Source organism: Vipera berus, assembly GCF_964194415.1.
Source record: "Vipera berus genome assembly, chromosome: 12".
Lineage (NCBI taxonomy): Eukaryota > Metazoa > Chordata > Lepidosauria > Squamata > Viperidae > Vipera > Vipera berus.
This window is the reverse complement of record NC_138215.1, coordinates 14411352-14423540: the sequence shown is the minus strand read 5'-3', so window position 1 is coordinate 14423540 and position 12189 is coordinate 14411352. Positions and strand designations below refer to the sequence as shown.

The 12189-nt window shown below is 39.2% G+C and overlaps 1 protein-coding gene and 1 long non-coding RNA gene across 2 annotated transcripts; one reads left to right on the top strand and one right to left on the bottom strand.

The window, feature by feature from the left end:
• The first annotated feature begins 5725 nt into the window (after window positions 1-5725).
• On the top strand, window positions 5726-11723 carry BLOC1S6 (biogenesis of lysosomal organelles complex 1 subunit 6). The gene is made up of 5 exons (XM_081337380.1): window positions 5726-6101; window positions 7699-7843; window positions 8181-8268; window positions 9096-9182; window positions 10350-11723. The coding sequence occupies exons 1-5, from the start codon at window positions 6032-6034 to the stop codon at window positions 10467-10469; spliced, it is 510 nt and encodes a 169-aa protein (XP_081193506.1). The 5' UTR covers window positions 5726-6031; the 3' UTR covers window positions 10470-11723.
• Window positions 9845-11070, bottom strand: LOC308673590. Its single transcript, XR_014027684.1, has 2 exons — window positions 10945-11070; window positions 9845-10421 (listed from the first exon to the last, which is right to left on the bottom strand). It is a non-coding gene; the product is annotated as an uncharacterized lncRNA (long non-coding RNA).
• Window positions 11724-12189: the final 466 nt, after the last annotated feature.

Here is a 12189-nt window from a genome sequence, read left to right as displayed (position 1 = left end):
CATAAAAGAGCCAAATTTGCCTACCCCTGCCCTGCCCTGCCCTTATAACCTGATACGAGGTTCTGTCAGGCAAATGTTAAAGCCAGTATATCAGGGCTGTTCAAACCTGGCCCTTTTATGACTTGTGGACTTCAACTCCCAGAATTCCTCAGCCAAGTGTGCCTGGCTAAGGAATTCTGGGAGTTGAAGTCCACAAGTCATAAAAGGGCCAAGTTTGAAGACCCCCTGCTGTACACACATGGGTTGTCCTTGATTTACAACCATTCATTTAGTGCAGGGACGTCAAACTGCCCGCCCACGCATAATGAAGAAACCGCGCCCACCCCATTGCCGGCAATGGGGAAAAAGCTCTGACACATCACGCGATGTCCCGAGTTTCACATGTCTGATTTAGTGGGTGTTTGAACTTACAACAGCATTGAAAAAAAGTGAATTGCGACTGGACTTCGCACTTACAAAAGTCAGTGTCCTCACAGTCAGGTGATCAAAGTTTGGGGGCTTGGCAACTGGCACGTGTTTGCAATGGTTGCAGCATCCCAGGGTCATGTGATCAGCATTGCAACCTTGTCAATTGGTTTCCAACAAGTCAAGTCAAGAGGGGGGGAAGCTAGATTCCCTTAACCACTGTAGCAATTTGATGAACCCTGGCCAAAAAACCTTATAAAATCAAGGGCCAGTCATTTTAACCACCTTGATTAACAATTTCTGGTCTCTATCTTGATTATAAGTTGAGGATTACCTGTAATTGGTCTGAGTTTGATTTAATGAGCAGTCTGAATCCAGCAATTGCGGTCTGTAACCATAACTTAAGAGGGAGGAAACTGCGAAAATTCAGTAGTTAGGAGCTGCAGGCAATGTCTGCTGGTTTTTTTTCCCCCAATGAAATGAAAAATGATAGAAGTGAGTCTTCCCTTATAAATTGGGGTTTGTTTACACCCTGCTCAGCTGCAAAATGTTTGCAGTGCAAGGACTGTGGAACATGTGGAAAGGTTTTAAATGTCACATTTAACAAAATATAGTAATTTCTCAAGAGAAGCAAGGTCACACCTCTTGCAAATACTGGAACAACTTTCCCTTATGCTTGCAACACCAGGTAACCACGTTTGTGTACACTTTTGCCACTTTTGTTATCTTGCAGTTAGAAAAATAAAAAAGTCCTTTCTTGTGGCTTCTTTAGCCATCCGCAAAGGTGCAAATTTTGCAACCTTTTAGAGACAATTGAAAACACAAGTCTCAAAAAAGTAGATTAACCATTTATTTTCTCCCCTATTTGTTTTCAGTCTTTCTCCCCCTTTGATATGAAGGCAATGAAATGATTCCCCTAAACTTTAATGTACTTTTAAGGAATATTGAATTAAATGGACCCATTAAGAGATTTTTTTTAAAAAAGTAAAGGTTTCTCTGCTCAATCATATCCAATTCTAGGGTGCTCATATCTGTTGTCTGAAGACAATTTCTGTGATCATGACTATATGTCAAAGATGCACAGAATGCTCTTACTTTCCCACCAAAGTGGTACTTATTTATCTACTCACATTTGCATACTTTCAAACTACCAGGTGGGCAGGAGCTGGAGCAAAGAACAGGAGCTCAACCATCACACGGAGCTCAAAACCAGGGTTGTCAGCTGGACAGCTGACAAGCTCTGCATCTTTAACAGCTGAGCCATCACACCTCCATATTAAAAGATAATTGACAATTATCCTTACCATCTTTATCTAAGCATACAATAGGAAAGGCCTCCATTTTTAATAGCGCATTTTTAATAGCGCATCGTTAAGCAGTTGAGAGGCAGGCCTGGGGGCCTGTCCCTGCCCGCATGAGATTGACAAAAGTTTAATGATACCTGCTCCACCTTTCAGCCTTAGAATATTGCACGTAAAAATGTCACAGGGCACATTTTATCATTTCCACTCCCACCTGGCCTATGGAGTTGAGAGTATTCACTGTCTGGCTTCCAATGCTTTGGATATTTGCTAAGTACCTCAAGAGTTTCCTACTGACTACAGCCGCTCACAGTTATGGGAAGGGAGAGATCCTTTTAACTTGCCTTTCCTGTCTTTTAAATATCTCAGCTTTCATAACAATAGGCAATATGAACCAAAACTGCAAAAACCTGTTTGCAGTGTGTGCTCCTGCTTCCTTTGAGCAATGATTGGCATCTTCAGCCTGACTTTGGCATTTCTTCTTTCATCTTGCCAGGGAGATTTTTAGATCCTGATCCAAGCTTCTGTCCAAAAAAAAAGGGGTGTGGGTGGGGGAGGAGAAAAGTATGAGAAGCAATGTGGCTTATTCCATAAATCACTGTTAGAAGAAACTACAGCTTGTATGAACCCGATCTAACCCTGTACTAAAACCCACTGCTTTTTTTTTAACCTTGGTCTTTTCTAGAGAAGCCTACAATCCTGAGTCCATTTTCAATCTAAATGTATGTTTACCTGCAAGTAATCCTATGTTCAGCTTTAGCTTAGAACAAAAGTTTACAAGCTCATAAGCTTCCTTTAAGTCCTACTGAATCATAAGACTACTTAATAAATTCTGTTCAATGCACAGGAATGTACCTCAGAATAAGTATGCGTAAGATTGGCCTTCAAATCCAGTAGATACAGTCCATACCATACTATTAAGTCACCAGCAGTTATAAATATTTTGAAAATGCTTCGTTTGTTTTAATGAAGCTTGCCACTTTTGATGAAAATTTTGTTTCATCTGGATATTTAGTTTGGCTGAAGGGACACTGTAATCTTTCTTCCCCCTCCTGGTTTGGAACATTTTGTTTTTTGTAATAAATGAATGCAAGAACACTCTAATCCTTTTGTTTTTAGCCTTTTGAAATAGTCCATAGTTCACTGTAATCTATTTGAAGGCACATATCATATATCTTAAAAGCTGCAGATCAACTTCCTGCAGATAAGCTGAGACTGGCTGCTGTAGATGGTCTCATTTTAGAAAGATGATTCTCCCTCATTTTCTCACATAAGGAAATGCTCATTCTAGGAGGCATAATAAGATCATAAACTATTTTTAAAAAGTGACTAACGACTGGTCCTCACATTTATGACCATTTATCAAATTTATTGGCCACCCATATTATCACATCCCCCTGGGTTATGTCATCAGAATCCAGGCACTTGGCCAGTGGCATGTATTTACCATGGTAATGGGGTCATGTGATTGCCATATGAGACCTCCCCTGCTGGCTTTCAATAAGCCAGGGGTGTCAAACTGCCGGCCCATGGGCCAGACCCGTCACCAGGAAACCGTGCCCATCCCATTGGGGGAAAAGCTCCAATACATGGCACAATGTCACGTGACATTGTGAGTTTGACACATCTGCAATAATTGCACATCCACTTAACAACTGCTGTGATTTGCCTAACTGTGGCAAAAAGGTTGCAAAATCAGATGTGATTCATTTAACTGCCCTGATCAGCAATGGAAATTCTGGTCCCAGTTGTGATTGTAAGTCGAAAACTATCTGTAATGCAAATTCTGCCAGTAATAATTTGTGTCATTGTTCTATGATGTCCTTATGGCTTTCACTAAACACCTTTGCATATTAGAAGAGATTTTTCAGCACTGTAGTTTCTCTTACCCCAGACTGACAAAGAGTACTCTGCCCCCACTTCAAAATATGGCTTTGTTTATATAAAACTGTAAGCCATGATTTGCTTAATTATGTCTTATTCAATAAGCCACAAGTAACTAGGCTCACACAACATGCTAATGCATAACCCAAGATTTACCAACCACAATTGTTGGGTTTACACAGTAAGCTAAGTCATAAGCAAACCACAGTATAGTTTCACATCTTGTAGTAATCGACCTATGTGAATCAGGGAGATCTATAACTGGAACAGTTGTTCTTGGAGGATGGACGAAGCTGGATCTAGCTGTCTGCTATTTTAAGCAGTTCTATTCAAGCTTGTAGGCCCTGTATTAAGGATAAAGCTTTGTTCTGATAACTAAAGCAAACTTCTCAATCATACATGCACAGGCAGTTTTTCTGGCTTTGTCAGAATTGTAATCCTCCTGCTTATAAATAAACACACTTTATTTCCCTGATTTTATTCTCTCTCACTTGTTAACTAATTACATACCTGGATATATTTGCACTTGATCCAGTATACAAATGCAATTCTGGGGTATAAAGCATTTTCAAAATGTTTGAAGTCCAGGTCCCCCACAAACGTTTTTTTTAAGGATTTTGAATCCCAGTCCTCTAAGCTGCACCAAGATTTATCCACTGCCAGAAAACAGGGAGTTGTAATACTCTGTTGTAATTCTTGGACTGGCAAGAGGCAAATCCACACACAAAGACTGTTCAGGCTATAACACACCACTTGATATTTTGATGGTGCTGGTTTTCTCACCATTCAAAGGGCAAATAGACAAATATCAACAATGCAATTTAGTTACAACTACACTCAAACATTGATATCCCCTAGACATTCACAGACTGAGCCAGAAAGAGTTGCTGTAGTATACTGCCTAATTTAACAATTATATACTGCATCTGAAGGGAAATAGGAAACTATATCTCGTTCACGTTAGAAATGGAGGCAAAAACTCTTTAGCTGACCTCAATATCTGAGCATCCTTCAAAACCTAAAAGGGTGGTGCATTGCATAGGATAATAGATTCCTCTTATCTGCCATGCAATTCTAGAAAATCAGTTTCCCAACAAACTGCCATAACTCAACCTTAAGGATTATTTTGAAAAAGCTGCTGTCACCCCTGGGCACCCAGAATTAACAGGGAGGCATAAGCAGCCCTGCAGATACTAACAGAGGGGCTGGATCTGACAAGAGCATCCCCGATAGAAAGGGCCCAGGACTTTCTCTAGAGTTGGTGTTGCTATGGCAACCCACCCACTCTGCCTAGCAACCAGGTAGAGAAAGAGATAGAAAGCGTGGGGGGGGGGAGTATAGAGCAACCAATCACAAAAATCTCGGGGTTAAAAAAGAGAGAGAGAAACCGCTGATTTCTGCACCTAAGGAAGAAATAGTTGCGTTTGTTTGTGAGTGTATTTGCACATTTGTCTCAGAAACATACGTTTATATAGTTACAGCTAATGGATACAGTTGTATAGATGTATGCTATATAAATATATGTGAGGTATTTGTATATAGTTAAGTAACTGTCTGTATATAACTGTATATAACTATACAGTTATATAGATGTATGCTAAGTATTTGTTAAGTATTTGTATCTAAGTATTACTTTTTGCTTAGAGTCAACCCTTTCCCACTTTTATAACTATTTTAAAACTATTGCAGGAAACCCTCTCCCCGAGATTTTATTGGCATAGTTGACATTGATCGATATTTACCGTATTATAAAAGTGACACATTGAAATGTGTGTGTGTGTGTGTGTGTACACACACACATATATATAAAATGTAAAAATAACAACAGTGTTAAAGCTATTAGATATTGATGGGAATATGGGAAACCTACACATTTTGACAAATGGAAAAATAATGAGAAGGGCAACATTGTTGTTAAGTTTGGCAAATGGCTTTAATAGCTAAGAAACAATCCCCTTTATAAGAAAGACGATCTGATGGCACAGTATGACCCCTCTTTCCTTTAATCCGAATTTTCTTCGTCTCCCTGATTTTCAAAGGGCAGTTCACTTTTTCCCCCCCGAATCATTTTAGTAATTATTGGGGGAGGATACAATTTGCATAATGAACCCGGAAGATCACTTGACGATCGGGCCTCGTGGCTACTCTTCATTTCCTATCTCTAGCTTCCCCCGGGCGTTTCTCGCCCGTGTGTCGGCGGAAGGCCTACTGTCCTGCGAGGTTGAGGCCTGCTCCTCTCGTACTTCACACTCCCCACGCCCTGGAGGGGATTCCCGGCGACTCGGGGGTCCGGGGAAGCCGCCTCGAGGGACCTTTCCCTGACACCGCCGCCTGGAGGAGCTTCGGCCGGGCTAGCTACGCCTCGGCCAGGCCGGGAGACTTAGCAGGCGGTGGCGGCTTTCCTGCGGGATTAGTCCAGCCGCGGTCCTCGAGCGTGGGCGATGAGCTTGGCGGAGGCGCCGGAGGTGGAGGCGGGATGGCCGCCCGGAGCCTTGAACGACCCCGCCTTAGGTAGGTGGACTTGGAGCGCGAGGTAGGCCGAAGCCCGCTGGGGGTGATGGGACTTGAAGTCCAAGGAGCCAAGCCTGTGTGTGTGTGTGTGTGTGTGTGTGTGTGTACAGTATGTATATATCTCCAATTTCTATATGTACACACACAAAACCTTACATGTGTGTGTGTGTGTGTGTATGTGCGTATAGGTGTGTAAGATTGTGTGTGTGTAAGGTAAGATTTTGCGTGTACACACACATGTCTATAGGGTTTCGGCAAAACCTTTTATATGTATATGTGTATATGTATACACACACACACAAAAGGTTTTGCTGAAACCCTATATGTGTATATAGGCACACAGACACACACACACACACTTATATAGCCACCCATCATGCACAGTTTTATACACATACCCAAATACATAACATAAAAACATTCACACCTAAATATTTTTCATTTATTTATTTTTATTTTAATCCCATTTTATATCTCGCCCTTCTCCGAAGACTCAGGGCGGCTTACAATTTAAAGCACAAATCAATGTGCTTTAAAATAAATAAATAAATAAATATTGTTAACGTTGTGAATTTATTTACATGGGTGTGTATAATGCTTAATGTAATTAACCTATACAACCTGTAGTTTGCTTTGGGCAGGGCTCTTTGGCAATCCTTTGGCAAGGAACTCAGCGCACAGTAGTTTATGCATGCTAGTAAACACACTTTGTTGTGTCTCTCTCCAAATTGCTTGGTTCTTAATTGCAGTATTATCCCCACAACAGTAGGAAATTCCTTTGGGCAATAAATCACTTAAGAAGTAGAATGAAACACGCTGATAATTCAGCTTCTTTGTCCATGTTATTGAGAATTAGTAAGATAAACAGCAAGTCCCAAGCACAGGTAGTTCTCGATTTATAACCATTTATTTAGTGACTATTAGGAGTTACAGCAGCGCTGAAAAAAGTAACTTGTGGCCAGTCTTCACACTTATGACCCAATTACCCTCTCGGCATTCCCATGCTTAATGACTGCATGATTCATTTAACAACTGCAGTGATTCACTGAAAAAAACATGGCAACAAAAAAGCATAAAATCAGGCATAATTCACTTAACAACCACTTTGCTTAGCAATGGGAATTATGATCCCAATTGTGGTTATATGTCCAGAATGACCTCTATTAAAACTAAAATTGCAGTAGTATATGTGATCCTTTTTGCTAATGAGCTCTGAGCTAATAATACAGGATAAATAATTATACTATTAGCAATTAATCAAACAGAGTAGCATGCAGTTGTGGATCTTTCATTTTTTAGTATTATCACTATGCTCAAGAAAAAAGGTGTTATAGTTCAGTTCTTGCTACTAGCCTCACATCTATGGAACATTTTTAAATGAAGTAAGGTTTCTTGCTACAGAGTTCTCTTAAGCCAGTGAAGTTTCTGTTTATTTAATAATTATTTTCCATTTAAAGATATCTCATTTTTAAGAGGCTTTAATAGTCTCAGGCTGTTTAATTTCCAGGATAACTGGAAATTAAAAACTGCAATGATTCTGAGAGTTCATGGTTCAGAAATTTTCTGTTAACAGTTTTTATGAACCCCTTTGTTTTAGATCTTAATGATAATTCTCCTGATGAAGCCCTAGTAGATGACTTTCCTGTCGTAGATAAGAAAGCTGTGGAGCAACTAACAGAAGGGCTGATTTCACATTATTTGCCTGACCTACAACGATCAAAACTAGCCTTAAAAGAACTCACGTACGTAACTTTTAAAAAATAGTCTTTTATATACAGTACAAACCCCAGACCCATAGCTTGGTATTAGAATTAATCTTCCTCTTAACTGAGTTTTGTGTTGAAAGATCAAAATTATTTCCATAGTTATTACAGGGGTATACAGCTCTGTTTACACTTCCTTGTCTATCATGTCAAGCTGAGATATTTATAGAAGTGGCTGGTATAATACATTTGGAAAAGCTACTGAACCTTGAGGGAGATAGCATTCAGAATTTCTAAAATGGAATTTTTCATGTCAGTACTTTATTTTTCCTAGCACTGATTTCAAAATGCATTTTAAATTGGTCTATTCTTTCAGACAGAACCAGGAAGTACTATTAGAAACTGTACAACAAGAAATTTCAAAATTTAAAGAATGTAATTCAGTTCTTGATATCAACATGCTGGTAAGTGTGTTTTTGTTAGATTTGACTTAATTGGAAGACTGTGGCTGTTGAACTTCCCTTTTCTGCAAAAATACATGAAGTGTTTTGTTTATATAACAGTACAATGGTATCTTGTGCTAATTTTGCAAACATCCAGCAATGAGAGTATATGTTTTCATGTACTAAAACGTTAGCCGTTTGATCTTGAACTGATTTAGGCATGTATAAGCACTCTGACTGTGCATATGGTTCAGGAGATAAAAGACTTTGCTTCTAACGATGATTGTCGATGGATGGAGCTAAGTTCAGTAAATCGTGGAAAACATACTATATTGCTCTGAAGGGCTTCAGAAATAGCTCCTGATATTCTGTAGCCTTCCAGAGTTTATGAAAGGATTCTGTATTTAATTTTTAGTGAACTCTGGCCTCACTGTAGTGACTTTATATTGTAGTATTTTTTTATGGAGATTGATTTAGTTATCAAACATTTATCAAATTTATACACTACCCATCTCACTATCCAAGTGACTCTGAGCAGTTTACAGATAGATACCTCTAACTGCATTAAGCCTTCTTTTAAGGAACTATACCTAGAATATCTGGATTCTCAGTCATCCAGGTCATGGTTGTCCCAAAGGTGCTTTTTCAAGAGGCAGCTGGACTTACTTTGAAAACAAAGGAAATCCAGTTGCCTCTTGAAAAGCAGCTTTGGGTGTGCCTAGAATAGTTTTTACGTGTATTTTAATATCTTCAAGAAACAAGTTACTTGTTTTTTGAAAAAAAGTTACTCAGATTTGTTTTAGATACACTATAAGTTTCTCTTCCCACTAAGTTTTCTTCTTTTTAAGTTTTCAGAAGCGAAATACTATCACAATAAATTGGTAAACATTAGGAAAGAGATGTTGATGCTGCATGAGAAGACATCAAAATTGAAAGTGAGTTTTATTTCACTTAACTAGTGGACAAATGTACATTGTTGATACGCATTTTGACTCTTTAGTCTTGCAGATCAAATCAAAAGTCCTGTATTTTCCAAATAACTCCATTCTAAATTAGTATTTTCATGAATCTTTAGTTTTAAAAATGTTGCCATTCCTTCAAATTCAAATTTCATCTTTTAACATCAGGTTTGATTTAATCCATTACCAGAGAAGCCAGTTCTCTGCCTTAAGCAAAATTTGTTGGTAAAATAATTCAGTAATTGCATATGAGGCCTGTCATGGATTAAAGCTGTAATCCTATGTATTGTTACATCCACTAATACATAGTGAAACTTATTTCTCAGTAAATATTCATAAGCTTGGACTGGGTGATATTTGCTTATAAATGATATCTGAGGAAATAGGTTTCTCTTACAAATTCTAGCAAAAAAGATGAAAATGAAATACTGGATTGTCACTTGACCTAGCGAACCATGCCACGGAAATTTTGTAAGGCCCTGTAATTTTAAAAACCTATTGTTTAGAATTTAGAATTGCAGCTCATGGTCATTGTATACAATGTTTTCTCTTGATGAAATCAGCTCTTCTCATAATAGTGAACCTGGCACAGTTCAGAGAACACAAAGTGTGCATAAATGCAAAAAGTAAAATACAGATCTACAACAGTTTTTCTTTAATGCTTGTAAAAGGGCTTGAATCTTTTCAACCGTACAGAGTATCAATTGGAAAATGAAAATGTGTTTTAAAGATCAGGGAAAGAGACTAGAATGACCTGTTTGGAAGGACTGGCTATCACCTTGAAACCGATGTATCTTTATAGAATGAAACTAAGCTTTTTTTCAGGGTCCCTTTTAATACTATATGAAGAGGAAATAAAAGCTGAGAGACCTGCGAAAAACAATAGCAGAATAGTGAGGACAGTGAGGACAATGAACCAATGGAACAGCTTACCCCCAGAAATCGTGGGCGCTCCATCACTGGAAATTTTTAAGAAAAGACTGGACATTCACCTGTCTGAGAGGCTATAGGTTCTCCTGCTTGAGCAGGGGGCTGGACTAGAAGACCTCCAAGGTCCCTTCCAGCACTATTCTATTCTAATATCAAAGAGCTGTGGTATCCTCCAGTGTAACCCTTTGGCTTTCTGATGCTTCCTTCTTTCAGAGAAGAGCGCTCAAACTCCAGCAGAAACGACAGAAGGAAGAACTAGACCGAGAACAGCAACGGGAGAAGGATCTGGAAAGAGAAAAGCAATTAACTGCCAAACCAGCCAAAAGGACATGAAAGCCCAACACGTTTTGACTTGTTGCGCTAATTATAACCACCTTTGGACTTTCTGGGGATACGATGACCTCGTGCTCTCCCGTTCTATTTTGCCAAGGAAAGTATTAGTTCAGTCTTTATATTTCTATCTTGCCATTTAGCAAGGAGCTAGGAACGGAAAGTGTTCTACATTAGCTACCCTTAACCAATTTTTGATTAATGCTTTGGTAATATTGCTGGGTCAGGTTATTTTTTGAAGAAATAGGATACTCTGTAGTAGGGTGTCCAACTTTGGCCACTTTGAGGCCTGTGGACTTCAACTCCCAGAATTCCCCAGCCTGCATGGCTGGCTGGGGAATCTTGCGAATTGAAGTCTACAAGTCTTAAAGTGGCCAAGATTGGAAACTCCTTCTCTGTGGCATTAATTGCCACATCTTACAACATCTCCATTGGTGTGCACGTGTCCCAAACCCAGTTCTTTAATGGTTAACTCTACCTCATTAAATGTACTCTACAGCACACTTCAGGGTGGTTATCGCCCATCTGTCCATATCCCCTTGCTGAGGGAGGAAGCTTTGCAACTGCGGGGAGCACAGGCAGGAATCCTTGTGGCAGTCTTCTGAGTACAGATTCTCCAAAGACAGGCAGGTAGAATATCTTAGCTAGGACCTCTTTGCTTCTATAGAATCTTGCTGGGTTAAGAAATGATGGGACAACAGAAGAAACATCCATTCAAAAATGGTGTAAGGTAGAGGCATGACTTGCCCAACATCTAATTTCAGGAAATAAAACACATTCTTGGGAAATGCCAGGAAAGTTTTTGTAGTTCACCCCCCTCAGTTCGATTCAAGAAGACATTTGAAGAAGACATTTGGTAACAAGCAGCATTAGAATTCTGGGTGTGCAGCCTCAAAATCAAAATACACAGGTAGCACAACAAGAAAAGAACAGTGTCAACACGGATTTGCCCAGTTGAATGCTGGTGGCAGTCTGAAGGCTCCCTCTTGTGTTCTGAACAGTTGTTGCTTTTATGTCAATCACCACAAATATTTTTCCGTTTAAAATCCAGTCTCTTTTGGTTACTGTAATTTGGGGGGTCCATCAAGCATGATCTGTAATACTGTACTCAGGCAACAAAATGTGTGATTAAAAAGAGAGTCTGCTTGCCTGTGGGGAGAAATTGGTGTGATTGTATTATTCTCAACCAGCAAACAGAAGTGAGATGTAGAAAGAAAGAAAAAAGAAAAGAAAGAAAGAGAAAAAGAAGAAAGGAAGGAGGGAAGGAAGAAAGGAAGAGAAAGAAGAGAGGGGTAGGTCAGTGTTTCTCAACCTCAGCAATTTTACTACGTATGGACTTGAGCTTTCATACATCTTAAAGTTGCTATGGATAAGAAACAGGTATAGAGACAGATTGTAATAAACCTAGCATCAAAATCATTTTTATAATCAATTATAAATAAAATTAGATTATGTGGTTTGATGAAAATAGAAGAAAATCAGCAAACGATAATACAACAAAAGCCGAGTTTTACATTTTATGTGACTTTTATGTTACCCTACACAATGGAGATCCTTCCTTCACTGGGGTTAAAAAGCATGATCCATGGGCTCAAGTCTCAGCTCAACTCCCCTGTTGGTGTTTTCAGCTATGTTTCCACCCCTGCTTTGTCATAATTTTAATGGTGGACTCCCTCTACACAACCATTCAGTTGTTGGGAAACTGAATCAGCATCTTTAGAAT

Bases quoted from the DNA above. Each gene is read 5' to 3' on its own strand.
- BLOC1S6 (XM_081337380.1), top strand. From the start codon at position 6,032: ATGAGCTTGGCGGAGGCGCCGGAGGTGGAGGCGGGATGGCCGCCCGGA. The intron at 7,844-8,180 runs GTACGTAACTTT...CTATTCTTTCAG, and splicing joins CTAGCCTTAAAAGAACTCAC to ACAGAACCAGGAAGTACTAT. The intron at 8,269-9,095 runs GTAAGTGTGTTT...CTTCTTTTTAAG, and splicing joins TTCTTGATATCAACATGCTG to TTTTCAGAAGCGAAATACTA.